General features: G+C 54.4%; 1 protein-coding gene across 1 annotated transcript; it reads left to right on the top strand.

The window, feature by feature from the left end:
* The first annotated feature begins 625 nt into the window (after positions 1-625).
* FNDC10 (fibronectin type III domain containing 10) lies at positions 626-21,196 on the top strand. The gene is made up of 2 exons (XM_075557509.1): positions 626-732; positions 18,874-21,196. The coding sequence occupies exons 1-2, from the start codon at positions 626-628 to the stop codon at positions 19,838-19,840; spliced, it is 1,074 nt and encodes a 357-aa protein (XP_075413624.1). The 3' UTR covers positions 19,841-21,196.
* Positions 21,197-27,929: the final 6,733 nt, after the last annotated feature.

The following is a 27,929-nucleotide window of genomic DNA, read 5'->3' as shown; positions in this document are numbered from 1 at the left end:
GTATCAACAATCTCTCGTATATTTTCCTGTTTTCCTCCAACAGGTTTATTGGCACATAATTTACATATCATACAATTAAATAGTTCAGTTGTTCAATCATATCAAGAAGAATTGTACAATCATTGCCACATCCATTTTAGAAACCCCCCCCCCCCCATGATTCAGTTGCCTTTCAGATGAGTTGTGCAATCGCAATCAGTTCCAGGGCTCCCCTTCCCCTCCTGTCTTCACTGTTTACTCCCGAAACCCCCCTTTCCTCCCTATTACTAGCCCCCCTGTCCCCCCTCCCGCACTGCATCACCTATAAACCATGTGTCCGTACCACTCTGCATCCACGCCTCCTGTGCTTCACAAACCCGGAAACCCAACAGGAAACAATTAAAGTCAAACTCGAAATAAGGTGCTTCTTGTATGTTTTCTGTGTTGACATCAAAGCCTTCAGGAAATGCAAGAGGATGACCTGAAACTCGGTTTTCAAAGCAAAGTCCTTAGAAAGCTATTGTTCCTTGCTATCGAGTCATCTGCAACTCATGGTGAGCCTTCGTACGACAGAAGGAAATCGTGTGCGGCCCCGTGCCGTTCCCGTGACCATCAATAGGTCTGAGTCGATGCTGGTAACGACTGGATGGCCCATCGCATGGAGACGTTCCTTCATGTGGGTTGGCTCTTGATGGGACCCAACAAGGTGTTCTTCTCGAGGGACGGGTCTTTCCTGATGGTGGTGTGCCCAAGGTAAGCGAGGCTACGTCTTGCCATACTCACTTTTAAGGAGCATTGGGATTGCAGTTTTTCCCCCCTAAGCCTGATTTACTCATTCCATGACATCTTTTCAATCTTTACAATGAGAAAGTTGGATAACTGAAAAGGAAGACCGAGAAGAATTCATATGGGTGAACTGCGGCATTGGCAAAGAATATTGGCTATGTCACAGACTCCCAGATGTATTTGGCCTACTGCCCCGCTTAGAAACAAATTTACTTATCACCCTGCTGGCAATTTTCAAAAGTGGTACGATAGCCCAAACTGCAGGATAAAGATAAAGCATAGATAACATTCTGAAGTTATTCTATTCTTTCCCAGTGTCAAAAAGATGTTAAAAAAAAAAAAAGCTTGATCAGGATCAGAAGAAAAGAGAATATTGATGGAAGAGATCACCTGGATTTCAAAATCAGTATCTAGAGACGAGATGGGAAGCCGGAGGACAAGGCCTCCCAGAGCCACTGGCTGTGGCCACACATGGCCCCTGCTGGACTCTGGTGCTGTCAACAGGGGGGTGCTCCCCTGCCACTGACCTTCACCAACCACCCCACGTAGAGACTCCACATTCCTCTCCAGCTCTGAGCTGTCACCTGCACTCCAGAGCAGACCACCATGCAGTCCCGCCACCTGATGGCGTGTTAGGGTCTGATTTCCTTTCTGAGAAGCACTGTGATGTGTACTTTCCGCAGCCTTGCAAACGTACGTGTGTGTGTGTGTGTGTGTCTGTACTGAAAACCTACCCCTTTCCTGGGGCTGACACAGTGCTTGGCTGTCTTCGCCTCAAAGTCACTGAAGTTGGGTTTCTCTTGGTTTTTCTTTCTTCTTTGAGATTTACAAAGGGGTGAATTGGGTCCAGCTCTTTTGTTCAGTTGGCTCTTGCTTGGGCATCTGTAAGGCAAGAGAACTCTCTTGGAACCTTCTGTCCTGACCCCATGCTGGAGAGGTATGAGGCCAAGGCAAGCCCGTGCCTTTCTATCAAATCGTATCCCGTGACCCCGCAGGTTCCTAGAGGGAAACAAGACCGAGAGTGCTTCCATTGCTCCCTTTCTGAAGAACGTACGTGGCAAGAGGGCTCTCTTCCAGTGAAGTGAAGCTGGGTGGCCCCCTAACAACATGCCTTGGTCTGTACCATAGCACTGACGCTCACATCCACAGAGTGACAAGTCGGTCGATCCCGAGCCTCCGTTTCTGGGGTAATAGACACCTGGATCTGTGGCTGTTAGGTAGCTAGAGCAGGGACCAGGTGTGTCTCCTGAGCATCCTCCAAATTCAGGCCCTTGAGTCAGGAAGGCAGCACACCTGAGTGGGCCCAACCTAGGCCAGGTGGGCTTCATCCAGCCAATGGGGTCAACCAGGAACGTTGGCCATGCCTCCTAGCCGGAAGGCCCAAAGGCCAGAACCTGCAGACCACAGCGCGCGTTTTCTAGCCGCTCCACGGTCTCTGTCTCTCTCTCTCCTCTCAACTTCAGGCTGCCACTTGTGTGGGTGTTGCAGTTCCCCGAGGCTGCCCATGTACAGTGACTGTAACAACGGGAACTTTTTCTGCCCTTTATAAAAACCCACTTGGATCACAAACCAGGCTTCCGCATGAGTTCTGTCTCAGGCGAAGCCGAGAACCGAGGTATTTCCCACCTGAGAATCCTAACAATGCTACTTCATCCGGGGCACTGACACGCGTGCTATCCCAAAATGATGGCAAGAGGACGTCAGGGCGTGAGGGCAACAAGGGAGTGGCTTTAACCTTGAGATTCCCATGCTGGGAATGCTAGGTGGTGAAGTCAAGTCCCTTGGGGCCACTAGTACCTTTCCGATGGGTGAGGACACACCTAGCACCTGCTCTTCGTTATTTTAAGCAAGGTTTTGAAATCCTTGAAAGGTAATGCTTATTTTTCACCACTAGAAAGCCTCTAGGGGAAAATACAATCGACTATAAAAGTAGGTCATTGTTCATACTGATCAGCCTTGCAAATCCTATGTGGCCAACCCCCTACATTCACTCCCATAAGGCTACGTGGGAAAGTCAGACTGGGTGTCAATACAGGTTCTGATTTCAACCTTACCTTACGTGTCCCTCTGCAGCTGACACTGCCCCCATCAAACTGCCTTGAAGATGCTCACCACGCCACCGGCTTGCTAGGCCATCAACCGGGCGCTGGGCTGTGAAGCACACCGTCACATCTAAGGCACTTTGTATATTGCGAGTCTAGATTCCTGCTGCTTCCCAAGGTGATTTTTCGGGTGTAGGAAACACAGGTCTGTCCCCCTCCCCTGTTCTTTCTAATACCGAGCTTGCTGACTTAAGAGTTGGATGTTACTATCTGGCAGGGGGGTGTCCCTGAGCCAATGTCCCCCATATTTTCTTTTAGGGGTCTCAGAAGGTGCAGTGCGGATTTCCAAAAAAAAACACAGAGCTGACTTCATTTAAAAAGAACTTTTGGTTTCTAACTTCTACTAAAAACACCAACAAAAAGAACTTTTGATGTCTAACTTCTACTAAAAACACCAACAATCCATTCTGATTGGGGCCCTGGGTGAAAAGAAAGGAGAGAAAAAGAGGACTGAGGCAGGGATGCCTGAAACCTGAGCCCCAACACCTGTGTGCTATTTCCCCTTCCAGTTAGTTTGCCAAGATCCTCGGGCCTGGCTGCTCAAAACAGCTTATCCAGCTGTGCCAGTCACCCGTCAACAGGGGCATGTCTAAACAGACTTTGTACAGACCTAGTAGATAGAGACTGACCTTTGCTGTCAGTCCCCCCTCCCCATGGCCAGGCCTTGTGCAACAAAACAAAATGTTACAACTCCACAATAAAAGGCGTAAGGCCCTGCTAATCTCCACAGTTCACTGAGTCAACAGACGCTGGCTGCAGAGAATGTACCTAAGTGGATTCCGTTTGTCTGCCGCTTTAATGGTCCAAAGCTGGGAAAGATGGCCCAGGCAGGATCTGAGGGACTCTGTGAGGGGGCAGAGGTATTTGCATCTTGATTGAGGTATGGCAACACTGATGTACACATTTGTCAAAACGTGTGGCCTCATGGAAAATAAAATGATAAATTATCAAGGGTTCATGAGGGAGGGTGGGAGGGAAAAACGAGCTGAGACTAAGGGCTTAAGCAGAAAGAAAATGTTTTGAAAATGATGATGGCACCATATGGACAAATGTTCCTGACACAATGGATGCATTGTGATAAGAGCTGTAAGAGCCCCCAACAAAATGATTTTTAAAAAACGTGTGGCCCTGTATACTCAACTAGGGTGCATTTTATTTTTAATAATTATACCTCAATAAAATTTAGCTTTATTGCCCACATGGAAGAAACACACCAGCCTGTGTGACCACGAGCTGTCAAAGGGATCAGGTATCAAGGAACAAAAAAATCATATCATTGAAAATGTAGGTGAGTTCAGGGTGGAGACTCAAAGCCCAATGGTAGTCAACCGGACACCCCTTACTGAGAGGTTGTGGGGAGGAGATGAACCAGGCAGGGTGCAGGGTAGCAATGATGAAACATATAACTTTCCTCTAGTTCTTAAATACTTCCTCCTCCCCACTATCATGATCCCAATTCTACCTTGCAAATCTGGCTAGACCAGAGGATGTACATAGGTACAGATAGCAACTGGAAATACAGGGAATCCAGGACAGAGGACTCCTCCAGAACCAGTAATGAGAGTGGCGATGCCTGGAGGGTGGAGAGAATGTAGGGTAGAAATGGGGAACTGATTACAGGAATCTACGTGTAGCCTCCTCCCTGGGGGAGCGACAGCAGAGAAGAGGGCAGGGGGAGACGTCAGACAGTGTAATATATGACAAAATAATAATAATTTGTGAATGATGATGGGTTCATGAGGTAGGGGGGAGTGGGGTGGGAGGGGGGAAATGAGCAGCAGATATTAAGGACTCAAGTAGAAGGCAAATGTTTTGAGAATGGCGATGGCAACAAATGTACATATGTGCTTGACACAATAGATGTATGTATGGATTATGATAAGAGTTTTACGAGCCCCCCAATAAAATGATTAAAAATAAATAAAACGAGAAAAAATTTTTTAGTTTTACCAAAAGGGGAGAGGGGGCGATCCATGTATTAACAAAGCAAGACCACCAAAAACATTCCTGAATAAGGAAATCGCCCTCTGGATGCTAAAGCATGTTCCAGAACCTCATCCTTAAAACGGTGGGGTCCATCGAGAGAGGTCAGTGTCCTCAAACAGCACCCGCAGACAGCCGGGTGGGAGTTAGCATTCGATGCGGACAGGAATGACTGAGGAAAAGAGACTACCCAGAAAATAAAGTTGAGTCTCATGCTGGCACCTTACAGCACTGAACATGCCCCGAACTCACCGCCCTCCAGCAGATTCTGACTTACAGCAAGCCCTGCAGGACAGAGCAGAGACTGCAACTCTTCCCAACTCATAGGACCCTCAGGGCAGAGTAGACCTGTCCCGGCGAGTTTCAAAGACTGTCCGCTCTTTAGAGAAGAAAGCCTCGTCTTTCCCCCAAGGAGTGGCAGGCGGTTTTGAACTGTTCACCTTGCTGTTTGGAGCCCGACCCGGAACCACCATGCCATCTTTTTTTTTTTTAAACTACGCCAACTCTTCTCTTTATGGACGTAGAAAGCTTCATCTTTCTAATGAGGCGTGGCTTTGAACTGCTGACCCGGCGGTTGACAGCCCAAAGTGTACGCAATCCACTACCCCACCAGGGCTCCCTCGTGAAAATTCCTAGTCAATCAAAATCAAATGTAGAATAAATAATGCCCGACAGTCCCAGGAGAACCCAGTGGAGAATGGCAGCCTGGATTTGGGGAAGGCGTGACTCCGAATCCAGAAGCCATATATCAAGGCCGATACCTTTAATTCCGTAAGAATAGGGCGGTTTTGGCAATGGCAAACCACTCCAGGCAGCTAAAAGAAAAGGTTACCTACCGGGTGGGAGAAGTATTTCCCGTGCGTATTATTACTACAAGCAAGAGGCTGGGCCAACACAGGTCACTCAGGAAAAGGCTTACCATCACCGGAGATAAAATGAGCGAGGACATTCACAGTGAAGGCCAGGAAAAAAAATACAAGCTTTTTAAAAAGAACGGTGACAACTCTATTTCTTTCAAGCGAGCGCACCGAGCGCATTGCTGAAATGGGCCGGGGGCTGGAAGTGGCCATCAGCGCGGCAATATCCCATGTGTCCAGCAGACGGCGAAAGACGCCACACACTCGCTGCCGCGCAGGCAATTCGGACTCGCAAGGCGCACGCGCCGGGGAGTGAAGCTGGACCAGCCTCTGTGCCTGCGAATCCACGAGATACGCCAGGTCACGGGCGTTAGTCGTCCCACTGCCACCAAGACGGTGCCGACCCTCCATAGGGGTTCTGTGACTATCAATGAGATGGTGCAGAAAGGTTGCCGGTTCAAACCGACCCTGCGGCACCGCCGAAGAAAGGCAATTCGCCTCTGTTGCACATGCGTAGGCGTTGGGGAGACACCATGGGCTTTGGGTCTGGGGTGGTGCAAACAGTGCATGTGCTTGGCTTGAGTCCACAAGAGGAGATTCAGAATCAAGCCCTGGCAATCTCGGGACAACTCATCCCATGGGACCTGCTGTAGCATCATGACATACCACTTCCCTCCCACCCCAAAGCTCCAAGCTCACCGACACCCAGTCGGTTCACTCGAGTGGCCTACAACCCACACAAACAGGGGAACAGTAAGCGGTGGAGGGGATATGCAGAAGTCGGGCCCCGGATCCATTGCTGGTGGGGAGGGGAAAAGCACAGCCTTTGTGGGAAACTGTCCAGTTTTCCTCAGAAAAACTGAGGCCGAGCTCTCTTAAGACCCAGCAGTTCCACTCCCAACACCTAATCGCTCCCACAGGACCCAATAGAAACACCAGGAGTGCACGTCCGCTCACCTGGGCTCATCACAGAACAAGCCCCAGAAACAGAAGATGGACGGAGCCCAAATGTCCATCAATGGATGAGAGGGTGAGGAAAATGTGGTACATAGAGCTGATGGCATGTCACTCGGGGCAAGGAAAAATCAACTCCCAAGACACAACATAGCTGGACCAGGAGGGCATTACCGTACAGCAGTGACCAAAAACCCAGGATCGTACTCAGATGTATGAAATGTCATGAGTAAGGAAATAGGCCGAACCAAGGTTCATTTTGGAAGAGAGAGGCCTGATCAACTGACTGGAAGAAATATATTTTCGTGTTCCAATAGAATGTAGAAAGTACCTAACAATATCATTAAGATCACAGGCAAGTAAAATGCAGCCGAAGGTAATTTTTACTTATTTCTTTTTAAAATACTTGTATTGGGGCGCTTACATCTCTTATCACAATCCATACATTCCTCCAGTGTGTCAAGCATATTTGCACATATGCTGCCATCATCATTTTCAAACCATTCTCTTCCCACTTGAGCCCCTGATATCAGCTCCCCATTTCTTCCCCCTCCCTCCCTCAGCCTCTCTCACGAACCACTGATAAGTTTTAGATTATATTTTCCATATCTTACAACGTCCTCCGTCGCCTCTCACCCACTTTTCCGTTATTCGTCCCCCAGGGAGGGGTTCTAGGTTGAAGGTAATTTTTAAATGGTTGTAGGAGTACATCGAGTAGAAACGGTCAGACCTCCAGTGCTGGCAGGGGTCTCTCTGTGGCCTCTCCGGCTTCAGAGGTCTGGTTACATCAGGGTAGGTCCACGTGGCTTCTCCAGCTTAGGACACTAGTGTAGCTCCATGTGTCTTGTCAGCTGCTATGTCTCCCAGGGAGGGGCAGAGAGAAAGAAGTGTCTCCCGCCTCCAAGGAGGAAGTATGGATTTCCCAGAATTCTCAGGAGAAGGCCACACCCACACAGAGGCCTCGTTGGCTATCACCTGATTGAGAGACTAGACTCTACCCCTTCACTCTTAATCCTCTCAAGTCCCAAATTGACACCAGATTATGTAACTACCAGAGTAATTATTTGTCAAAGCCAACACAAGGAACTGACAAGGGTGGGTCTCCTGATGGCACATGGGATTAAGCAGCTGAAGAGAACAGAGAAATTTTACTGGGCAGACTTTATCACATGGTATATGTGAGCCCAGAGTGGCATAAAAGGTTAAGTGCTTGGTTGTTTACTGAAAGCTTGGTCATCTGAGTCTACCCACAGAGAAGATGGTGGCATCCAGACTAAAGTAAGACTCACGAACAATATGTAGATGCCGCCACCTTGGTTTCTAGAAGGAAGAAGACTTGAAGTACTTGCTGACGAAGATCAAGGACTCTAGCTAACAAGTGCTTTGAAACAAAGATCAGAAGGGAAGGGGCCAGGGGGGCTAGATGTGATTGGAGGCCAGCTCCCTGGCAGCTAACAGCCACAACATGAAAATGACACTGGGCACATCCTTCCCTCACTGCCATCGAGTCCATGCCACAGGGCAGAACTGCCCTCGTGGTTTCCAAGAGGAAGTCTAGATGGGAGAGGAAAGACTCCCCTCTCTCCTGGTGCATCCCCTTGGACCTGGCCTTTTCAGTGTCGTTTTTTGAGGTCCTTAGTTTACTGTGCCAACCTGGCCAATAAACACATTTGGGGCTAATTGAAGGGTGGAGGGATAAATGGCTCAGTGACCCTCCCCTTTCTAGCTCTCGGGTATCTTGCTTTCTGATGGTGGGACCAGGGTGCAGCTGCCTTAGCCAGTTCCCTGCTTCAGCTGGCAAGGCTTCACTTCCTGCCAGATATCCCTGAGGAGAAGCCACATGGACCTACCCCGATGCAGCCCTGGGTGCTGGAGCAGCCGTGTGGAGACCCTTGCCAGCGCTGAGACGCTTACACATTCACTGACTCGGCTTTCCTCCTGCAGTCGGCATCATTGCATCTGTTTTGTGAGATGGAGGAGGACTTTGTGAACTGGTGTCAGACATATAGGTTAATGGGTTAATGTTGGACTTGTGGACTTGGGCAGCACTGGGTTGGGGTGTTTTCTTGATGTGCACTTACCCTTTATATGAAACTCTCTTATACATGAGTTTCTGTGGATTTGTTTCTCTAATGTACCCAGACTCACACAGTTTTGTATTTAAACACGGGCAGAAAAATGTATGTCCAAGGGTTTTTTTTTGCAGCACTGATTAAGGTGGGAAGATGGAAAGCAAACCTTGAGCCTCAGTAAGACGCATCTCTGAGTACATCTCCACGGCGTTTTGTTGAGGGGAGCACACAGACCAGTGGAGGAGCGAGTAGTTAGCACGCCAGGGTCATAAGAATGGGGACACCCCCCCACACCCAAGGGGGACGAACAACAAAAACACCGGCAAAGGGAGACAGTGGACAGTGGACAGTGTAAGATATGAAAATAATAATAACTTATAATTTATCAAGGGTCACAAGGGGCGGAGGGAGGGAAAAAAGAGGAGCTGATACCAAGGGCTCAAATAGAAAGTAAATTTTTAAAATCAAGGAAATAGCAACCAAAAAAAAAGTAAATGTTTAGAAAATGATAATGGCAACCCATGTACAAGTATGCTTGATACAATGGATGTATGAATTGTGATTAGAGCTGGAAGAGCCCCCAATAAAATGATCTCTTTAAAAAAAAGAAACAGAATAAGAATGGGGACAGTGAGACAGACACCCTTACGTACTTGCTGTGTGTAATGATCTGTCAAAGCCAGCACAAGGAATTGACAAGGGTGGGGCTCCTGGTGGCACATGGTATTGAGCAGCTGAAGAGCACAGAGGCAGTTTACTGGACAGACTTTTATTACGTGGTATATGTGAGCCCAGAGTGGCATACATGGTGACATATTTGGCTACTTACCGGAAGTTTGGTCCTTGGAGTCTCCCCACATATGCCTTGGAAGAAAGGCCTGGCAATCCGCTTCCACAAGACCTCCAGCATCAGAAAGTCTACAGAGCTCGGTCCTGCTCTTGCACCCGTGGGGTCACCATGGGTGGGTGTCCATGCAAGGATGACTGGTGGCCCAGGTTCTGCCATCTGGAGAATTACACAATGGAGTACTCGAGCAGGCTAAGCGAGAAGGAGAGTCTCATGGTCAGCAGCGTAGTGGGTCAGCCTGAAAGGCTTCCCCATGAAACCATGGAAGCCTGTGGAATGTGCAGAAGGAACTTAAGGAAGGAGACAGGAGGCCTCCCCAAAAGCAGTGATGCCTGGTTGGTGGGTTCCCTGGGGGTGGGGCCAGGGAGAGAGAAACACAGGAAGGGTAGAGTGAGGCTGAACTTGATGTTGAATGGACCACTGGGAATCCGTGTTCGTTCCTGTTGGTCTGCATCTGGACTGAACTATACATGTAGATCAATTCCCTTCAATTGATTCTGTGTTGAGTTGCTTATTGGTCCCATGGTGAGGATTTTTTCCTGGAGTCTTTGATCTTTATCACGGAGGGCTTCAAGTTCAACTTGCTTTCTGCAAGCAGAGTCACATCCTCTGCACATTGTAGCTCTTTTCTGCTCCTTCCTGTAGTGCCCATGCCACAGACTTCTTCAGCTACCCAGCTTCTCGGGTTGTTTGCTCTGCCCACACGTGGAATAAATGTGACGAAAGGTTCAAACGACGCAGTGTCCCCTGCTTCTGTTCCCGTGACCGAGGACCTCGTGGTCTGCGTTCAGGCTCCTTGGGGGCGCCAAGTGGTCTGGAACTCCTGTTCTTGGCAACACTGCCCATCATTTGTGAGTATCCACACAGTCAGATACCCCCGCATGGTCAATGAAGCACAGGCAACCCCTCCCAGAGGCTCTCTACTTTCAGCCGAGATCCATCCGGCATCAGCGTGAGGTCCCTCCCTCCACGTTCTCTTGGGAATCTTGGGGAACTTCTTCGTCAGCAAGGCTGTAGCTGCTTTTTAAATTATGTTCGGCAAAATTTTACTTGGGTGTTTTTGCTTTGTTTTGTTTTTTTCACAATCAAGGGGGCTTATTAGGGACATTAACTGGTCACCACAAGTCAGTAAGGTTATGACCAGGTGTTCTGGAGGCATTGTGGTTACACGTTGGGCTGTGAACCACAAGGTCAGCAGTTTGAAACTGGCAACCAGCTCCGGAAGGGAAGAACAAGCCTACTTCCACTTTGCTTTGCTAAGGTCCCCTCCCACCCTCTCCTCAGCCAGCGGTGAAGTTTCTCTCTAGTCTTTCAGCCACATGGTCGCTTGGCCTCTGCCTCCAGGGCCAGGAGGCCGACCCACTGCTCTGCCTTAGAGTCTCATCGTTTCGGCTCTGCTCCTCCGCTCTGTCTCGTGGTTTCTGGCCTCAGCCTCTGATAGTGCAGACGGAGGCCTCAAACACTCGGCGCTGGTGCTCCCCCTGCGTGTGATGTTAACAATACCGTCCAACACATTCTGCATATACTGCAGCGTGTAATGTTTCCGAGTGGGCTGAAGCACAGCAATGAGTGCGAGGTGGCACGGGACCAGGAAGTGCTTTGTTTGGTTCCACTGTGAGTTAGAACCGACTTGTTGGCACGTGAGAACAACAAGATCATCCAACAACGGTTGCAGCAGGTCGCTGACAGAATCTAGGCCGGATTCAGGAGCGGACTGGGAGCCAGGGATATCCTTGCTACTGTCTGATGGGTCTTGGTCCCAAGCAGAGGATACCAGAAAGACGTTTTCTTGTGTTTTCACTGACTATGAAAAAGCATTCGACTGCGTGGGCCAAATAAACTGTGGATAGAAAGAATGGGAATTCCAGAATGGTTGCTTGTGATCCTGCAGAACTGGCACACGGATCAAGAGGCAGTTGTGCGAACAGAACGAGGGAATCCCGCATCCTCTCACTTTATTCGATCTGTGTGCTGAGCAAACCATCAGCGACGCTGGATTCTATGAAGACAATGTGACATCCGGATTGGAGGAGGCTTAACAACCTGCAGTGTGCGGATGGCACAGCCTTGCTGCGGAGAATGAGGACTTGCAGGCCCTGCTGGTGGAGATCCAGGGTTGCAGCCTTCAGTACGGAGGACAGCTCAATGTCAAGAAGACCCCAGTCTTCCCAAGTAAACCAGGAGGTCACCTCGTGGTCAGTGGAGACGAGGTTGACGGTGTCAAGGGTTTTGTCTTGCTTGGATCCCCAATCAATGCCCATGGACGCAGCAGTCAAGAGATCGAGTGACACATTGCAGTAGGCAAGGTTCACTCCTTGAATGGCTGCCATTCAGTGCCACCCCCCAGGGCCAGTGGGAACGAGGAGTCCCGCCCACTGTCGGGGAGGATGATATGGAAGGGGACAGGGCCACCCAAGGGGTTCTACCCAGGCTCAAAACGGACAGAGATGGGTTTCTCTAGCCTGGGCTGTTCCGGTACCAACCAACCAAAGCCATCCCAGAGGCAAACACTCTCTCCTAACTGCAACCAGGAGGCATGGTGGGCTCCTATCTGAGAGTCTGAGTCCAAGGAAGGTGATCTAGGTACCAGGAGAGTCTCCGCCTTCTATTGGAGTCCTTCTAGTAGCTTCCCCGCAAGTGGTGACAACAGTGGCTTGGGGCGTTGTGAGTAAAGCTACCATTTTGTTGCGAAGGCAGAATAAAGCTCTGGGGGAGTGGGTCTCGACCTTCCTAACCCCGCAGCCCTTCCATACAGCTCCTTGTGTGGTGGTGACCCCCTCCCCTAACCAGAACATTATTTTCGTGGCTACTTCATCACCGTCGTTTTGCTCCTGTGATGAATCATCATGGAAATATCTGATACGCAGGATGTATTTTCACTGTTAAATATTGAACATAATTCAAGCATAGTGCTTAATCACAAAACAATATGTAATTATAACTTGTGAAATATGTATGTGTTTTCCGATGGTCCTAGGCGACCCCAAAGGGGTCACGACCCACAGGTTGAGAACCCACGCGCTAGACCCTCTCCCACTTTGCTTTTGGACTGATGCTGCCGGCCTTGTCCTCAAGTGGGTTATCATTAGCCTTCCTCTTCCAGGAGGGACATTTCTAGAAGGGTGGCTCCCTGGTGGGAGAAGGCTGTCTGCCACGCCTTCAGAACTGCAGCCAATGCCGTGAGACACCACCGTGCAGATGTGCCACAGGACTGATTTGTTCTTCCCTGTTGCTGGCAGGCGCCCTCCGCTGGGTCGACCCACAGCGACCTTCAGCACACCAGAAAGAAGCACTGTGGTCCCGGCCACCCTCACCACCGTCCCCACGGCCGAGTCCACTGTTGTGGCCACTGTATCTCGTGAAGGACCTTCCTCTCCCACCCCCACCCCCAACTTCTGCGGGAAACTACCACTGAGGGAAAGAGGACGAGGACTCTCCTCCCTAACTCACACCAGAGGGAGTCTGGAAAGCTAGTCTTCCACGGTAGGAAAGCCTCCACTTTGGTAAGTGAGAGGTCAAGTCCAAGTACACGATCCTGCTTTAAATGTCATTCCCACAGACTCTCCCCTAACAGTCACGCTGCCTTAAAGTGAGCACATGGCTGGTTATATCTCCCTAGAGGAGCAGACAGCCTTTTCTCTCTTCCTGCCAACCCCCCTTGGACCTTCCCCCAATGCAGGTATTAGGTTTCCTCACCTGTGAGCTCAGGGACCTTAATGTAGAGACCACCCACCTTGTGATGCATGTAACTACTGAATAAGCATGTCTTAAGGCTACCTACACATGTCCCAAGACAGTAAAGGTTGGCTCTCTGGCTTCTCCCAGTCCTACGTGGACCATTAAAGGGGGCTGAGGTGAGCACGCCACCATGCAATGTGTCAGACGCCTTTATCTTGTTCGCTCTCCTATTTTCTCTGCCCTCTGTGACTTTCATCCTTCTGTGTCACCCCCATACAATGGCGCCCTCTGGGCCTTTGCTTGTTGAGCTCTGTTTCCCTGACAACCCTCCACTTTACCAAGTATCGTCCTTCTCCAGGGACTGGTCTCTCCTGGCAATGTGTCCAAAGTGTGTACGATGAAGCTGGGCCATCCTTGTCTCTAAGGAGCGCTCTGGCTGTATTCTTCCCATACAGACTTGGCCGTCCTTTCTGTGGACCGTGGCACTCTCAGTAGGTGCCTCCAGCACCAAATTTCAAATGCATCTATTCTGCTTCAGCCTCCCTTATGCAATGTCCAACTTTCACATGCATATGAAGCGATGGGAAAATATCATGGTTTGGGTCTGGCTCATCTTAGACCTAAAAGTCACATCTTGCGCCAGTGGCAAGGGGGAATAGTTTTCACCAAGCCGGACATGGTCACCCTGTGCTTTCAGCTAGTTCACTTGTTTGTGAAATAACGCCTATGTAGCTTCTCGTGGGACACCCTTGTCACGTCTGAAGTCCAAGGTCACCGCTGTGTCCATCACCATCGGAACCCCCCTGCCTCCCTCTGGAGGGGGCAGAGAATTGAACCGGTCCTGCTGCTGTGGGCGACTTGTCTCCTAGGGAACACCCCCAATCAACTCCTTTACAGATACCCTGGCGGGGCCCTCGGGCTTTTGTCTCCATATTTGGGGCACATTTCAAGTTCCTGGCCCGCGCAGTAAGAGCAGCTGTGGACAGGGGGCGTGATGAACATCCTGTGGGTTGCAGGCGGCTTCTTTCCCCTGCCCTGGTCATTGCTAATTGAGTCCATCAACATGGACACCCCTCCCCCAGGTGGCTAGCGATGGCCACTGCTGAGGCCCCCCCTGCCCATAGCAGAGGCCTAGACAGGCCCCTGACAGGCCCCATCTTCAGACCAGCTGTCTGTCCATTGGTGGCAATGGCTTGCCTGGGTCCCTTGTCCTCACAGAAAGGCTCTGGTTTGTCCCTGCGGGGAAGGTGGGTCCTCTGGAGGTGAAGGTGCCTTCCCTGCTGTACCTGTCTTGCAGGGCCACCCGAACAAAGGACCCCAAATGAACCAGGAGCTTCAAGCATCAGAACTTTGCTGTCTGGCCCAGAGTCAGGATGTCACAGGACCGGCAGGCTCCCTGGAAAGTCCGTTCCATGCTTCCCTCGTAGCTTCCACGGCTGCCTCTCTCCACGCTCTCCCTGCATAAGGCCTTCACTCTGTCTGTCAAAATGCCCTCCCCTTGTCTCTCATGGGGACACCTGTCCTGGGACTGAGGGCCCAACTTAAACTCCTGTGATCTTTAACTGCATCTGAGACTGTCCAGAGGACAAATATTTTGGGGGCTGCTATTGAGCCCACGCAGGAGTCCTGGGGACACCGTGGTTAAGCACTTGGTGGACAGCAGAATAGAGGGTGGCCCCTCTTTGCAGCAGGTCCACGGGGGCATGCCCTGGCGAGGTACTCCTGTAGATGCGGCCTTGGCGCTCCAGGGCATGGGGCTCTTCTGTGCCGGTAGTGCAGGGGGAAGATGAGTCGGAGCTGGAGCCCTCTACACCTGCCCGCTGCGATTCTGCCAGCCCTTTGGGGGTGGCCTTCGCATACCTCCCACCTTGCCTCCGACCAAGGACAGACCCATTTTGTAGCGGAAGAAGGTGGCAGCAGGCTCATGCTCGTGGGCTCCTGGTCTTACCAGACACTCACCCTATTCATTGGGACTCAAGGCAAGCTACTGAGTGCAGCCCGTGACTGCAGGACAGAGCAGAACTCCCTCCTGGGGGTTCCCAGGCCACTAATCTTTGCCGAAGCGACTGTCACCGCTTCCCCCTGTGGAGGGCTGGTGGAGTTGAGCTGCCCATCTTGTGGTTAGCAGCCGAGCACTTTAATTGCTGCGCCCCAGGATCCTTTGTCCTGGGGAAGCCCAAGCCAGATAGAAGGTAGTCACAGCCTCCTGAGGGTGACAGGGGAGCTGGCCACCGGCATTTGGAGCAGACCTGGAGCCAGAGGCCACTAGGTGGGCAAGGGGTGCTTCCCCAGGCTTGAGAGGCAGGAGCTGGGAGCCCAGGCGCAGAGCTAGCGTGACCTGTAGTTTGGCTTCCCAGCCGGAAGTCTGGGATGGCCAATCTTGGGTCCTTGGGCTTCTGACCCTTGTGGCAGAGAAGGGGGAGCCAGGCTGGCTGAGGGGATGGGCCTGGGAGTGAGGATGTTGCTCTCCCCAGGAGCAAAGGAGCCTGGGATTCGGGGAGTCGCTGCACGCCTCTGGGTCTGCCTCATTGAAGGAGCAGTGGGCAGCCACTAAGGGTGAAGAGGCTGGGGGTGGGGGGTGAAGGTCTGCTACCCACCTGGTAAGAGCATCAGGTCCTGCAGTGGTGCTCCTCCGCCCCCTCCCCAGGACCACCTCTGCAATAGGACTGGTGGTGACCGTCCATGTCACCCCACAATGACACAGTGGTCAGAGACACCGTGTTCTTTACCAGAAGGACAAGGACAGAGGCCGCGTGAATGGGGGTGGGGGAGGGGTGCTGTGTGCCTGAGGCCACGGGGCTGGGAGCAGATTGGGGGGTCTGGCAGAGGTAGGCAGGGCTGGACATCAGCTTGTCCCATGGAGGCAGGGCCCACAGAGGGCCCTGGTCTGGTCTTGGCTTTCCTGCCCATATCACCTTTGTGCTGGGAGGGAGAGCACCACAGGCCAGGCTCGGCCTCTGGAGCAGGGGGGGGCTGGGGGAGGACTTAACCTTGGCCTCCTTGACAGCCACTGCCTTTATCCCCCACCCCTTCATCTGCTGCGCTGCATTCTGTTGCCAGAACAGGCTGAGTCTGAGTGGGGCTGGGTTTTCCTGGGGTGGTGTGAGGACCCCTCGGTGACCTGGCCCTTCTACTTCCCGAGCTGTGTCACTATCCCTACTTTGCCAACCGCCCCCCACCCCCACCCACACCAAAGGTCCCTAGGAAGAGAAAGGCCCAAGCCCCAGCCCTGAAGCCACTCCAGCCTGGGACAGAGGGCTCCCTAAGATGCCAGCTTCAGCTAGCGATTCCCAAGGCACTCTGTGCCCAGTGAGGCACGGGCAGGCAGCCATTTGGCTTGGCCTGGGCAGCAATGTCCGATGCCTCCCACCTTCTAAAGCAGTGTTCCAGCAGGCCCTACAGAGGAGCTAGGAAGGTGGGGACAGCCCTGGAGGTCCCAGGTGTGAGGCCTGGGAGGGACAGCCTGGGGTCCTGCAGCTTGTGGGACTCCTCCTGGTCCTGGCCCCTCACAGGGCAGGAATAACAGCAACTCTAAATGCTTCTGAACCCAGTTACTTCTTACCCTCCAGCAGGGCCTGCCTGTGGGACTCCCCGCCCCCCACCAGGTGGATGGTGTTGGAGAGCTTGTTTCCTGGTGGGGCCAGGGGAGGGGGCTTGGTCTCTGGGCCAAGAAGGTACATACCCTCAGCTTTTCCTTAGACTGCTGTGTGTGCGGGTGTATTGGGGGCTCCAGCACCTTCACAGGACCCAAGCCCTGAGACTGGGCTCTCTCTTAGGGTGTCCCGGGGGGCTTCTGGTTCCTGTTGGACCCCCGAAGGTGCTGCTGCAGAGGCAGGTGGGCAAGCATGGATGAGGCGCCCGACAGGACAAGGGAGGTGTGGGTGGCTTCCTCGGGATCTTTGGGGACAGCAAAGCATTTGCTTCCTCAGCCCAGAAACCCGGCAGGTGGGAAGTAAGACTTCTCTGCGTCGGGCCTCCCCCTCTCCTGCTGCTGGTACAGGGGCCTGGGCACAGCTTCTCCACCTCCCTTCCCCTCTCTTAGCCAGAGGCTGGTGAGATACCATGACCAAGGACGTGCCCAGGCAAGGGAGCAGAGCCCTCAACCACCAGTTGGCCCCTCAGGATCCAGGAAGGGGATGCCAGCACACCCAGGCAGTTGGTACAAGCCCCAGGAATTGGGGTCAGGGCAGTCAGACACCCTGGGGAGGCCCTGACTGGGTCTAGCAGACTCCCGCTGGAGGCCCTGGCTGGATCTAATTGGATTTCTGCCCAGCTGGGTGTGAAGCATGACAACTCCCTGTTCCCACTGCTCTTCTCCCTGTAATAGAGCTGGCAAACCAGCCCCCAGCTGCTTTCTGGCCTAGAGGCCATTGTAGCAAATAGACTGGGCTTTCAGAGTGAGAACCTCTCACTCAGTCCTCTGGACACTGGTCTTCCCCCCTTGGGGTAGGTGGCCAGGGGGGGCTGCAAGCCGGATGGTGTGAAAGCCAGCCAACCCCCCAGAGTTTCTATGGCAACTGAGGGGTCCCATCATTTGTTCTTTTGGGGGAGTTCCTGAGGCCCATCCTCAGGGATGAATGACAGAGGGGCTGGGAATGGTACTTTCCACTAGAGACAGAGGCTTCAGCAGACCCTGCCAAGCATGGGGGGGGGGGGCTGGTGAGAGTGGTGTGTGAGCTTCTGGTCCTGGGTTTTTCCAAATGACCAGGAGTTGGTGAGCTCAGCAAAGGGCCTTCCAAGTAGGGTGAGTCCAGCCAGTCCCCTCTCTCCCTCCCCTAGGCAAGATCAACTGAAGGTGCCCAGGGCCAGGGGGCTGGCAGTGCCAGCAGGAAGGCCATGGGAGCCCTACTCCCTTCCCAGCTTAGCCCCTGCACGTGGGGGCTAAGGGTCATTTCCAGGTAGCTCAGGCAGGGTTGGCTGCGGTCCCCTGGAAGTGTTCTGGGTGCTAGGCGGCAGGGATCAGAAAGCAGGCCTGGGAACAAGTAGTGGGGGTGGGAATTTAACACCCTTCCTTTCCGGCCAGCGGTACAGTCCTATCTGAACTGGGCTTTGGGGCAGCTGCCCCCTTGTCTAGCTCTGCCCCACTCCCAGCATCAAGAGGGCTCCCCAAGGGCCTTGTTTAGAGGACTGTTCCCAGCCAGACACCGCTCATCCAGGCAATGGGGCAGAGCAGAGAGCCAGGGTCCCCGCCCAGCTGTTCCCAGATTTGCCTGCCCCAGGGGTGCAGTGAGGTGAATCAAGTTGTCTCCAAGCTGAAGAGCCACAAATGTTCCCGCCCTGGCTCCCCCAAACAAGCATGCACCTCCCTGCAGGAGAAGAGGCAGGCAGGACCCTCATTTGCTGGGACCCTCAAAGGAGGGTACCGGAGTGCGACCCAAAGCCTTCGGCTCTCCGCTGTCCCAACCCCCTCGGTTGCGGCCAGGGCGGTCTCGGAGCTGCGCTTGGGAACCGCACTCCAAGCGCCCGGGAAAACTTCGGCCCTCCACACCCCCCACGCAACGAGAACCGTGAGTCCTGCAGTCTTTGCCCCACCCGCCACCAGGCCGGTCGTCTCCACACTAGGGGTCCCGGGCCCCTTGCCCACCTGCTCCCCACGGTTGTACGGTCTTGCAAAGGACCCGCGCGCCGCAAGGGGCGGGCGAGGCGGGCACCCACAGACCAGCGGCCGGGAGAGGGTTAAGGGGGGCGGGGCGAGGGGCGGCCCCGCCTCCTCGCCCCGCCGCCGCTGCCGCCGCCGCCGGGTCCGAGCGCGCACCGGGCGCGGGGGCGGGTCGGAGCGGCGGCGGCCAGGGCACGGCGAGCCCGGCGAGCGCGGAGGCGCGCTCGGCCCAGCCCCGCCGCCGCCGCAAGATGCGCGCCCCGGCCCGCCGCCCACCGCGGCCCGCGCTGCCGCCGCCGCTGCTGCCGCTGCTGCTGCTGGCCGCCTGCGCGCCGCCGCCCTGCGCCGCCCCGCCGCCGTCCCCGCCGGCCTGGGAGCCGGCCGCCGACGCGCCGTGGTGCCCGTACAAGGTGCTGCCCGAAGGCCCCGAGGCGGGCGGCGGCCGCCTGTGCTTCCGCAGCCCCGCGCGCGGCTTCCGCTGCCAGGCGCCCGGCTGCGCGGCGCACGGCTCGGCCGGCCACTCGCTGCGCGCCAGCGTCCTGCGCAACCGGAGCGTCCTGCTGCAGTGGCGTCTGGCGCCGGCCGAGGCGCGCCTCCTGCGCGGCTTCGCGCTCAACTGCTCGTGGCGCGGCGCCTACACGCGCTTCCCGTGCGAGCGCGTGCTGCTCGGCGCCTCGTGCCGCGACTACCTGCTGCCCGACGTGCATGACGGCGTGCGCTACCGCCTGTGCCTGCAGCCGCTGCCGCTGCGCGCCGCGCCCGGGGCGCCCCCCGCGCCCGCCACGCCGCCGCCACTCGCGCCCGCTGAGTGCGTGGAGTTCGCCGCCGAGCCGGCCGGCATGCGGGAGATCGTCGTGGCTATGACGGCGGTGGGCGGCTCCATCTGCGTCATGCTCGTGGTCATCTGCCTGCTGGTGGCCTACATCACCGAGAACCTCATGCACCCGGCCTTTGGGCGCCCCGGTCCGCGCCGGCAGCCGTGATCCGCGGGACCAGCCTGCCGTCGGAGTGCTTCCCAGAGCCCCGGGCCCTTCGATCCGCCTGCCCTGCCCTCCTGGTTCCCACGCCCACCTTAGGATTCCATCCGGCGCCCGCTGGACTTGGACGAGGACTGACTGGTTTACAACCCCCGGGGTCTATCATCACGGGACCTAACCAGCCAGGCAGGCATGTTTTCAGAGTCCAGCTCAGGACTGGCCCTCGGGCCCAGGCTGCGGTGCAGCCACGTACGGGGCTCGACCCCTTCTCCAGAGGCCTTTAAGGGGCGGCCAGGACACGTGGCCCCGTTCAGCAAGAGCCATTGTCAACCTGGGTTGTCACCCCACTCCTGCAGCCTGTGCCAAGTTGGAAGAGCCACGCCACCATCACTGCTTGGACACTGTGTGCTTTGCAGGCTGGGGGTGCCCCCTCAGAGCCTGTCCCACCCCCCATACCCCACCTTCCTACCCCAATGAGCTTGGGTTTGCTTTGTGCCTTAGTACTCAGGCCCCTCACCCATTCTCCAGGTCAGAGCCCAGCACCCTGTTATCCTAGGGGGTCTGTGGGCCTGCAATTCGCTGACTGGTGTGTACCGGGGTTGCCCTTCCAAAGTACTCGGCAGCCCCATTGTCCTGAGCCAGGCCAGGGGAGAGCAGAGTCCTGGGTGCTTCCTGCTCTGGTATCGGAGAAGCCAGCAGCCAGGCTGTAGCCTGCAGGGCCAGGGGCCCTGCCACATCCAGAGTGAGTGCTCCTGACCTGCAGAAAGCCGGAGCTCCGGGGCTGGCGCCCTTTTCCCGTGGGTCACCTTCAACTAGGCCTTGCCACTGTGGGTGGGCTGGGGCAGGTCACCGGGGAGATGGGCCCCGGATTTGGAAGGCTGCACGGACCTAGACCGCAGAGGAGTTGATAGCAGCTGGGCCCAGGTGGTCCCTTCTGTGGACTGGACTCCAGGCCTCACCTACCAGGAAACCTCTGACCACTAGCTGACAGCACCACCACACCCCCTCCCGGGGCTGGGGGACAGGATCCCAACGAGGCTGCCTGCCCACACCATGGGCACAGGCTGGTCTTGCCCCTTCCAGCCCTTCCAGGCAGACCCCAGCACGGCGAGGGAGAGCAGCATTGCTCAGCTCTCCGTGAACCCCCTCTCTGATCACCTGGACTTGACCCTCACGCTTCCTGGAGTCACTGTGGCTAACCAACCCCACCCCCCACCCTAGCGACCACTAGCCCTGGCAGGTGCCCCCCAGCACCCACTCCCCACCTCCTGTTATCTCTGCTCTGCCTGCCCCATCATGGTGGCGCTGACCAACTGTGAGCTTGGCACCATGTCTTAAAGGCATCATCATCTCGGACCAAAAGCGCTGTTGTGTGTGTTTATTTGGGAGGTGGGAGGAAGAGGTGGTTGGTGAACGAGGGAAGAGGTGAACTTGCTCCCCTAAAGGTCCCTTGAGCATCAGCAGGGTAGCCGGACCTGCTGAGGTCAGGGCAGACCCCAAGTAGGTGCTACCCGGGCCCTTGGCAGCAGTTTCTGGCTGGTGCATTGCAGTGGCCTGCTGCCCGTCTGCCCACCGACCTTGAAAAAGAAATCCACAGCATCTACACTGCCTGCTGTCAGCTGGGAGTGGGGGCCCGCACCTGCTGCAGTTAGAAATAGCCCAGTCTCATGGTGACCCACTTGAGCTTCGACAGGCAACAATTAGGTGGCTCTGGGAGGGGGCCTCCCCAGCTCTCCCCACTCCCCCCAGCAGCTGCCAGAGGTGGGGTGGACCGGGTGATGAGGCTGAGCCCTGAATGCATCCAGTGCGTGGAGCTGCCATCCCCATCCCAAATCAGCCCTCCAGCCCCCCCCTCACCCCGCACTGTCCTTGAGCTGCCCTCCAGCCGCTGGCAGGCAGGCAGTGGGTGACCCTGAGCCAGCAGCTGGGGGCGGCAGGCTCTGAGGAGTGACTCATTTCCCCAGGGGAGGGAGGTTGGGGTGCTGCAACATGTCTAGACAGCCGGGGGTGGCAGTGGGAGGGGTGCCAACTCCAGCAACACTCATCCATGTCTGTGGAGGCCTGGCGCCTCGCTGGACTCCTGCCCACCTGTCACCACATTCAGGTCTTCTGCCAGTGGAAGGCAGGCAGCGGCAGTGCTCAGGCTGAGGTGCCTGGACCTGGTTGCCTCTGAGGCCACAACCCCGGCCCCCTTCTCCCAGCTCGGGGCGTAGTCAGGCCCCAGGGCTGGGCTGGGCAGTTATGGGAGGCCGCTCCTCTGCCCATGCCTTCCCTGTGCAGGCTCGGACTCCAGTGCTGTGGGACTGTTGGGTGGGCAGACCTGGAAGGGTTCGGATCTGACTCGAAGCCTTGGCCTCCTGCCCAGAGAGGGGGCACTTGCAGGAACTCCCTAATAGGGTCAGGCCCAGGGTTTCTTGGGTTGCAGAGGCAATGCCGAGGGCCCCTGCCCACAGGGTCTCGGATGACTTCCCCTCCGACTGGCAGAGGACAGCACTGCCCTCCTCCTAGGGTGGCAGGGCACACCGTGGCCCCTTCCTTGTCACCGCTTTGCTGCTGCTTCTACCTCTCTGCCTCCTTCCCGTTCCCAGCTCCAGTTCCTGCCTGCCACAGGTCAGCCAGGAGCGCATGGGCCACCTCCCTGCAGGGGGTGGGGTGGGGGCCTCCCCAGGAAATAAACTGCTGAAGGAAGCACCTCTGCTTTGCCGCTGAGGTGCCCTCGGCTTGCCTGGGGGACCCCTGCTCAGCCCCTCAGGAGTCGTGGACCTTGTCAGGCTCCAGTTCCCTCACCTGCAAAAAATGGGAAAAGAACCAGGACCTACTGACTCCCGCCCTGTTGTGGGGCTCAGGGAGCGAGTCCAGCGTCCGCCACTGCCAGCCGGGTCACTGAACATTCTGTGTCTGTGCGTGGCTGCCTTCTGACATGGTCACTCTCCAAGGCAGCTCAGAAGCTTCTTACACTGCTGCGCCAGGACCAAACTGTTGCCCCGCTCACCCCAAAGCCCTGGCCCGCAGCTCTTGGTGTTTCCTGCCTTTCACTAGGAAGACAGTTCGTTGTTCCACCCCCCTTTCCGGAATGCCCCTCCAGGCCCAGGGTCGGGGGTCTCCCCCGCAATGAAGAATCAACAAAGCACTACTGACTGGTTGCTTAACAGAAAACCGACACAGGCTGGGGTGTAAGGATGCAGGCCTACTGGGGTTCAGGGCATCCATCAGGCAGCCAGACATACCCACCCAAGCCAGGTTCCTCCCCCAGGGTCCTCAGCACGCAGCAGCCCTTTCTGCTTGGCCCGCAGCTGGAGCAGGGCTCTGGGAGGAGCTGGGCATGGTCAGCATTGGGGCGTCGGCAGGGTGAGAAGCTGGGGTTCTGTGGGCTTGCTGAGCCGGAGGGCATGACAAAGGGTAGATAACAAGAATTTCTTTTCTGGGGTGAGCTAGAGGGGCTGGTATTTCCTTGGTGATCTCAGGACTGGGGCAGGACTGTTGCCTGTGGTGTTGAGGGCCAGTCTGAGGCGCTGCTGGGGGCGAGGGGCTGACGCGCAGCCCTCTGCAGCGTTCACGGTAGGAGTGAGGGTGAGCTGTGGCCTCATCTGAGGGTGCAAGAGGGTGAAGGACATTCGCTTCTCCGCTTTGGGCATCAGTGGGCCATCTTTCCTTTGGACTTACTGTGGTAGTTGCATAATCTGGTGTCAATTGGGAATGGGAGTGAGGGGGTGGAGTCTAGTCTGTCAAGCGGTCATAGCCGATGAGGCCTTTGTGTGGGCATGGCCTTCTGAGGATTCTGGGAACTCCTGTTATTTCCTCCTTGGAACCAGGAGAGACTCTCTTGACTCACTCCCTGGGAGACATTGCAGCTGACAAGACACACGGCGCTACACTCATGCCCTCAGAGCTGGAGAACGGGAGACTCCTGCCAGGGCTGAGATGCCTCCACTGCCGCTGGATCCACAAGAATCATCACCCACTGGCCTGTGATCTTCCTGCATTCAGCATCATTGCATGTGTTTCGTGAGGCTGAAGAGGGCTTTAGAGATTGGTACCAGACACATGGGCTAATATCGGACTTACGGACCTGATCTGGACTGGGCTGGGACGTTTTCTCAATGTTCAATTGCTCTTGTATGTAAACCTCTTCCTTACACACACGAGTCTCCCTGGATTTGTTTCCCGAGTCTACCCAGACTAAGAGACTTGTCTTCTCAGTCAGTCTTCCTTTACCATTTTCTCCCTTTTATTTACCATATAGCTGTTTTTCAGCGGTCTCTTTGAATCTTCAGGCGACCCAGTGAGCTCCTGTTTCACTTGTTGACTTGGGTTTTGTTGTGGGTGTGTGACCTAGCAGCCCTGGTGTGACAGAGAACTGCTCCTGAGGTGTTGGGGCTGAGACTTTATGGAAGCAGGTCTGCAGGCCTCCTGTGTGTCTTGAGCTGTTGCTGGGTGGATTAGAACCCCCAACCTTCTGGCTGCTGTTAAATCATCTGCACCTTTCACGTTTCCATGCCTCTGTTCTTGCAGGACTTTTACCATCTTGCAAATAATGTTGGCTCTTCAACGCTTGGTGAATTTTTAAAGGTGCCTTCCTAGGGTGGAGGGAGGGTGGGGTGGGAAGGGGGAACCGATTTCAGGGATCTACATATGCCTCCTCCCTGGGGGACGGACAACAGGAAAGTGGGTGAAGGGAGACGTCGAACAGTGAAAGATATGACAAAACAATAATAATTTCTAAATTATCAAGGGTTCATGAGGGAGGGGGGAGCGGGGAGAGAGTGGGGAAAATGAGCTGATGCCAGGGGTTTACGCGGAGAGCAAATGTTTTGAGAATGATGAGGGTAACGAATGTACAAATGTGCTTTATACAATGGATGTATGTACGGATTGTGATATGAGCCCCCAATAAAATGATTTTTTTAACAAGGCGCCTTCCTGGTCAGCAGGGTAGCTACTCTGCCTATTTGCTTAGAATGTCTGTGTGGCTTCCAGTCACTTCCCATTTGACCGAGATGGGTTTTCCTAAACTCTTAGGTGGGAAGTGGGGGCCCAAGTGGTCAGGATCTCACCCCACCCAGCCCCAGGGCTACTCTCTGAATTCCTTACTCAGCATTGGAACACATCATGGGCTATGTGCTGGGCCACGTCAGCAGTTCGCACCCACAGCTGATCCTTGGGAGAAAGGTGGGGTTTTCTGATCCTAGAGAGATTGGCAGCTTTGGAAGCTCTAGGGAGCAGTTCTACCCTACCCTACAGTCGCTCTGAATCGGATCCCGCTCCACAGCAGTGGGAGTTTGGGGGCTACCGTGCCATCAGTTGCTGTAGAGTTGCTTCTGACTCTTGGCGAGTTCAGGTTTGTCGAAGCAGAATTTTGTTCAATGAGGTTTTGTTTGCGACCACTGTGATCTTTTGGAAATAGATCGCCAGGACTTTCTTTCAAAGCTCCTTCGATTGGACTCAGACCAGAGCCCTTTCCATTGGCAGTCCAGCACTTAACCCTGTGCACTACCCAAGGCAAACCAAACTCACTGCCACTGAGTCCGTGCTGGCTCACAGAGGACCCCTGTGTGTGTCTGAGACTGCAACTGTTGATGGGAGTCAAAAGCCCAGTCTTTCTCCTTCAGAGCTGCTGGTGCTTTCAAACTATTGGCCATGCGGATCACAGCCCAGCGTCTAGCCCATTCACCAGCAGGGCTCCTGTGGACGCCCAGGGATCCCTGATTCTCTGAGAGCTGCTTTTTCTTTCTTTTTATTTTTTAATGGGGAAGTCAAAAGTCCAGTCAGCGTTTTATTCTTTCGATGCGTTCCATACCTGGAAAAAGCAGCCCAGGATTGTCCCTCCCGTGTGTTTTCGCCTGGCGTCCTCGTGGTCCACGATGCCAGTGGTGGCTGTCAGCACAATGAAACCAAAGTGGCGGGAAGGGAGCAGGTTGTTCTGCCACGTTTCTGGATCTGTGAGCTGCACGTCAGATCTCGGGCTGATCGCTCCACACTGGTTTAACCGGCCCGTGAGGTTCACTCCAAGTGTCCCAGTTCTGTGATCATCCGTGATTTCAAATTCACCAATGTAGCCGGGCCTCATCATCACAGTTAGAAACGGGACAATGACTTTGGAGCACAGCCTGATAAGAACTTGGCGCTTACTTGCCTCACTGCTCGGCATTATTGATGCTCTGGAGAGCGTCGGCCAGCACGTTCCTGTGCACCGTGATGGAGACACAGAAAGAGCTCTTTCTTTTTTTATTATTAATCATTTTATTGAGGGCTTGTACAACTCTTATAAAAATCCATACATCCATCCGTGTCAAGCACATTTGTACATTTGTTGCCATCATCGTTTTCAAAACATTTTCTTTCTACTTGAGCCCTTGGTATCAGCTTTTCATTTTTCCCCTCCCTCATGAACCCTTGATAATTTATAATTTTTTTCATGTCTTACACTGACCAATGTCTCCCTTTACCCACTTTTCTGTTGTCCATTCCCCTGGGAGAGGGTTATAAGTAGATCATTGTGATAGTTCCCCCTTTCAACCCCCACCGTCCCCTTCCCCTCCTGGTATGGCTCCTCTTGATATTGGTCCTGAGGGGTTCATCTGTCCGGACTCCCTGTGTTTCCAGCCCTTATCTGTACCTGTGTACATGCTCTGTTCTAGCTGGATTTGTAAGGGCTGCTTTTTCTTCCTGATTTTCTTCTGGGCCTTCCCTTTCCTTCATCCCTCACGCCTCTGCTCAGTGCAACTGAGTGTCTTTCCAAAAGCTCCTCCTTATTATAGGGCTTCGCAGGTTTATTGTTGTAGCTGAATGGCTACAGACTGCCCCCACCCACTTGGCCCTTCATTTGACTCTTATGCATACACCCAAAACCAAATTCATGATCTTCTAGTTGATTCCAACTCACAGTGATCCTCGAAGGCAGAATCAAACGCACGGTGGGATTGCTGTAACTCTTTATAGGGGCAGAGAGCTGTGTGTGGGGGGGTCTAGCTCCACAAACCAACAGGGTCCTGGGGAGACGACAACAGCACAATTATAGAGATAAGGAGACAGAAAGCAGGACACGGGGGACTGATCTTCAACATCGGGACAGGAGCCATGAGTTTATTTAGCAATGGGGTTATATAGTACTGAGGCCCGCGAGCCTCTAGTTAGCACATGCACGATAGAATGGGCAGTATGATATCTTGGCTGTCCTGGGCTCTTTAGGGGAACATGTCATAATAAATAGACACTTAAGAGACGACAGATGGAGGTTTCTTCTGCAGTGAGAGGGCGAAGAATCTAACTAGTCTTCAAGATAGACACCCTGTAGTGGCGAAGCACCAGCACCTGTAGGCCACGCTGTAGCTGAGCATTAATGGAGGGCAACTGTGGAGAAGGCTCTCTGGAGAATGTGTTTTCGGTGTGAAGGCTGTCCTCTAGGCCAGTGCTCATCCTTCCTCAGGCCGCGACCCTTCCACACAGTTCCTCACGTTGTGGTGACCCCTACCCATACAATTAGTTTCATTGCTACGTCATCACTGTCATTTTGCTGCTGTGATGAATCGGGCGACCCCTGTGAAGGAGTCATTTGCCTCCCAAAGGGGTCGCCACCCACAGGTTGAGAACCGCTGCCACTAGTGCTGGTTTTCCAAGCCCTGTGGTCACCAGGATAGAGAGTAGGCCACGTACACTTTCTTCCAGGTCCTCAGTTTCCCACAGAGAGCCTCATTTTCCTCCCGCACAGTGGCTGGTGGGTTTGCATCCCCAGAAATTGTGGTCGGTAGCCGCACACGTCACCAGCTTTACGACTAGACCCCTTGTGTGAGCCCAAAGGAAAAACAACTTACCGTCTTCAAGTGAATCAATGCATCCAAACCCTGTAGGACAGGGTAGCACTGCCCCTGAGTCTCCAGGCCGATAAGGCTGCACTGGAGTAAAAAGGCCTGCCTTTCTCTCGAGCCGCAACTGCTGGTTTCAAACTGCCGACCTTCTAGTTAGCAGCTCAGCGTATGACCACTACACCACCAGGGCTCCGACACTTGGGTAAGCATATGTCAATTAGAACTTTGGAAACACCTGCGCACTTTTGCTACTACTCTCTCTTGGGCATGTGAATTTTCCATGGCAAGTG

Source organism: Tenrec ecaudatus, chromosome 1 (assembly GCF_050624435.1).
Source record: "Tenrec ecaudatus isolate mTenEca1 chromosome 1, mTenEca1.hap1, whole genome shotgun sequence".
NCBI lineage: Eukaryota > Metazoa > Chordata > Mammalia > Afrosoricida > Tenrecidae > Tenrec > Tenrec ecaudatus.
The sequence above is the reverse complement of the archived record's forward strand: the minus strand, read 5'-3'. Positions and strand labels throughout refer to the sequence as shown.